Genomic DNA, 3,893 nt, shown 5'->3' on the forward strand with positions numbered 1-3,893 from the left:
ATATATATATATATATATATATGTGTGTGTGTGTGTGTGTTTAAATAGATTTATACCCACAGTACCTTATTTTAACACAAGTACATCTATAGAATATAAAGTGTTATTCTATATTCTATAGAATATAAATGATTAAATATAAAATTACATTACATTACAAGTAAATATTACCTACATTACATTGCTAGGTTTTATATATTGTCACTTATTTTTCAAGAAAGGCGGCAATTCCATATGTATTATTCTATTATAATATATTAACACAATATTTTATTCTGTATATTTTTAATATACATTAAAGGATTTTATATACTGACCGTTAATAAATAAGGAAATATATTTTCTTTGCATAAGGTATATAAGATGCTTTGGATGAAAATGTCTGTCAAGTGCATAAAAGTAAATGCATGTGTTATGATAGCAAAATAAATATAAAAAATGTAGTTTGTAGTAAGATGTTTATGAGACCAACACACTTGAGCTGTAAAGTAAAGCCTGCTGAGTTTTGTGAAGTATCTCCACTTGAGCGCTGCAGGTTTGGCCGATGGGTGCCGCGTGTGTTCGTGGTCCCTAAGGAGGGCACTTCAACGCGTCTGCTGTAAAGCGATGAGAAATTGTGCCGCTGCTGCAGAAATGCCTCTCAGAGACATTTGCTTTTGGTGTTTAAGCATGTTCACATTAATTTGCAGTGCTACTTTGGAGGTGAAGGTGTCTGAAAATGCATATGTGGAGATTTTTTCTGCTATTTGTCCAATTAATATGATTTTGAATATTGCTGTTGTTTGCATAACCGTCAGACGTGTGATGTCTCTGTATGATTTTTAATTATTTATGTCTCTTTGAAGCCTTGAAACTGTGAATCATTCTACACATTCACATTAGACATGCTCCAACTTTATACTTTATGACTTTAAATCTAAGTTAAAGACTCATTTGGTCTTTCTGGCTTTTATTTGAAAAATAGAGATTATTTTGTTTACGTTGCTGTTTATTGTATGTGTTATTTTTCTTTTCTTTTTTCTTTATACTTTATGATTTATACTTTGTTTTATACCTTATGTTTTATACTTGATTTTTATACAACACTTTGGTCAACTTTGAAAATCTCTGTATGATTTTTAATTCTTCATGTCTCTTTGCAGTCTGAAACCAAGCTACTGTTCACTGTAAAAATGCTATTTTATTTTATTTTATTTTTTATTTTTTATTTTATTTTATACTTTGATTTATACTTGATTTTTATACCACACTTTGGTCAACTTTTGTTGTTTTAAATTGTGCTTGAGAAGTAAATTGACATTGAAAATGTACAGTGTGATTTTGAATATTGCTGTCATTTGCATAATGGTTTAGATGTGTCTCTCTGCATGATTTTGTACTCTTTATGTCTCTTTATGATTAAGCAACTGTTGCCTGTCAAGGTAAAGCTAATACAAATCTAGACATGCTTTAAAAGAAGCTAGATTTTTATGTTTTCTAATGGTGTTTGAATGTGTTTAGTGACTCACACAGATGAAGTGTTAAGTGGGCTGACCTGTATGTGTGTGTGTGTGTGTGTTTCAGGATGTGCCTTTCTAACGTACTGTGCCAGAGAATCAGCGCTGAAGGCCCAGAGCGCTCTCCACGAACAAAAGACTCTACCCGGGGTGAGAGACACAGTGTTCTTTTATTTCTCTCCTGAACTCATAATCAGCACAGCTCTGGCTGTCGGACTCTTTCTGCTTGCTTCATGCTCATTAATGAGGTTTTCGAGGGCAGCGTCTGACATTTGAACAAGATGAGGCAAATAATATCAGACTCGTTTTTTAAATGTAAAGGAGCACCTCTCATTTTCTTTGGCTGTGCTCATAAGCCTGATTTGAGCAGCAGATGTCACACGATTTCAATGCGACGAGACGATTAAACATCATAACAAATGTGCAAATGTGTAACATATGTAAATATTTATGCATTTATTTGAAATACATATTGATGTACATTGCTTTGGGCAGTGGAAGTTAAAATATTAAGATTTAATTCATGAAATTTCATATAAATACATGGTACCTGTACTATTTTAGTATCATTGAAATACTACTACAGTTTTTGTTCATATTTTGAGTTTTTATATTTTATATTTACCTTAATTTTAGTAATAAAGGAAGTTTTATTAATTTTGATTTTCTTTTGTCATTTTTATAATTGTTTTTATTTTAGGTTTATGTAGTTTTAGTTATTTTAGCACATCAAGTTAAACTAAATAAAAATAATAAATGTTGCCTTGGCAACTAGCTGAAATAAAATAAGTTTAAGCTTTTATATATTTTATTTTATTCCAGTTAAAGTTTGTTTTAAGCTTATGTTACTACAGTAAAGAAAAAAAATTTAGTGATTTTAATTGCATAAAAAATTCTCATCCATTTGGTTTACACAGCTTTGAACAAACTAATAAACTTGCGTTAATGCAATAATGCATTTATTTTAATTGCATAGAATTGCATATTGCACATTTTTTCGTAGTATGAACCTGGTTAAATATGGCTAGCTTGGAACAAGCAATATTCAAGTACATAAATGCACGAGATTGAAACAAATTGGATTTATTGATGAATATATAAACACATTTAGTTTATTAGCACTTTTAGAAAGTAGAAATCTTACCTGTTTTATTTTTTATTACTGGAAAAAAAAATGCTTTACATTAAGTTTATTAGTTTGTTTATGTTAAAACTCTAATAGATGGACATTATGCAATTGAAATACATAAATCTTAAATTTAGGCCTAAATGTTTTTGAGTGTATAATAACCTTGAATGATATTTGGAATTTGTTGATAATGCTTTCAAAGATGAGACTGCAGTGACCGTGCCGTAGCGTCTCAGTTTCTGTTCAGAATAGATTTGACGGACGGATGGGCTGTATTCCCAGGAGAGCCGTCGCTGCTCAAACCTGCAGAGAGACTTCTCTTCTCACATCCATCAGCTGTTTGCAATCCTGATTATCAGAGAAAGACATGGGAGTATTCTGTCATCATTCAGACATGCTGATCCAAACCTGTGTGACTTTCTTTCTTCTGCGGAACATAAAAGAAGAATTTTCGGAATGTTCATGCCGCTCTTTTGATACAATGAAGATAAGACAGTGAAAGTTAAATGAAAACAATGCAAGAGTTCATGCAAACCACTATAACATTTTCATTGAATAAAGCTCCATATGCATTCGTTTTCACACTGATGTTCTCAACATGAATTCAATCTCCACTCTTCGGCACAATAAGAAGCACAAAACCTCTTCTAAATCCCCAGCAGAACTCAACATTAAACACCAATAGCTTTTGTTCAAAAACACAGAAAATTACACTTAATTTCAACATTTACTCTCTAGATCAGAAACAGAAATGTGGATTCAAATTAAGCTGATAAAATATTCAAGAATTGTGTTGCTTCAGTGTTACGTTAGTATCATTGAGATACTATTAGTTTTTGTTAATATTTGGATATGGATATGTGCATTATAATTGTGTAACGTAATTTTATTTTTTGTGTGTAATTTTTTTCATTTTTATGATTTGTATGTCTACATAGTTTTTATTCATTTTTATTACAGTTTTAGTTATTTTAGTACATCAAGTTAAACTAAATTAAAATAAGATGTTGCTTGGCAACTAGCTGAAATAATAATACAAAAAGTTTATTAAACTCTAATCCTAATGATAAATATTTTGAGAGATTAGATCTTCACAATTATCTGTTACTGCAACATTTGTACATAAAGTATTTAAAAATGTCTGAATGTCATTTCATTCGATACGAAATATCATTATTAGTTTTAGTTTTATTTTAAGTTATTTTAGAACTTATATAAATATCCTTTTGTATCCTTATATATATATATATATATATATATATATATAT

General features: G+C 30.0%; 1 protein-coding gene across 1 annotated transcript in view; it reads left to right on the plus strand.

Moving 5' to 3' along the window:
* Positions 1-1,790, plus strand: part of LOC107665131 (CUGBP Elav-like family member 4) — a 12,135-nt gene extending 10,345 nt beyond the window's left edge. The window contains exon 2 of the mRNA XM_016455897.1: positions 1,564-1,790. Coding sequence (XP_016311383.1) covers positions 1,564-1,772 — 209 coding nt within the window. The 3' untranslated portion in view covers positions 1,773-1,790. The remainder of the gene's footprint in view (positions 1-1,563) is intronic.
* The last annotated feature ends 2,103 nt before the right edge of the window (positions 1,791-3,893 follow it).

The sequence above is a fragment of the Sinocyclocheilus anshuiensis genome, unplaced genomic scaffold, assembly GCF_001515605.1.
Source record: "Sinocyclocheilus anshuiensis isolate Anshui unplaced genomic scaffold, SAMN03320099.WGS_v1.1 scaffold1303, whole genome shotgun sequence".
Lineage (NCBI taxonomy): Eukaryota > Metazoa > Chordata > Actinopteri > Cypriniformes > Cyprinidae > Sinocyclocheilus > Sinocyclocheilus anshuiensis.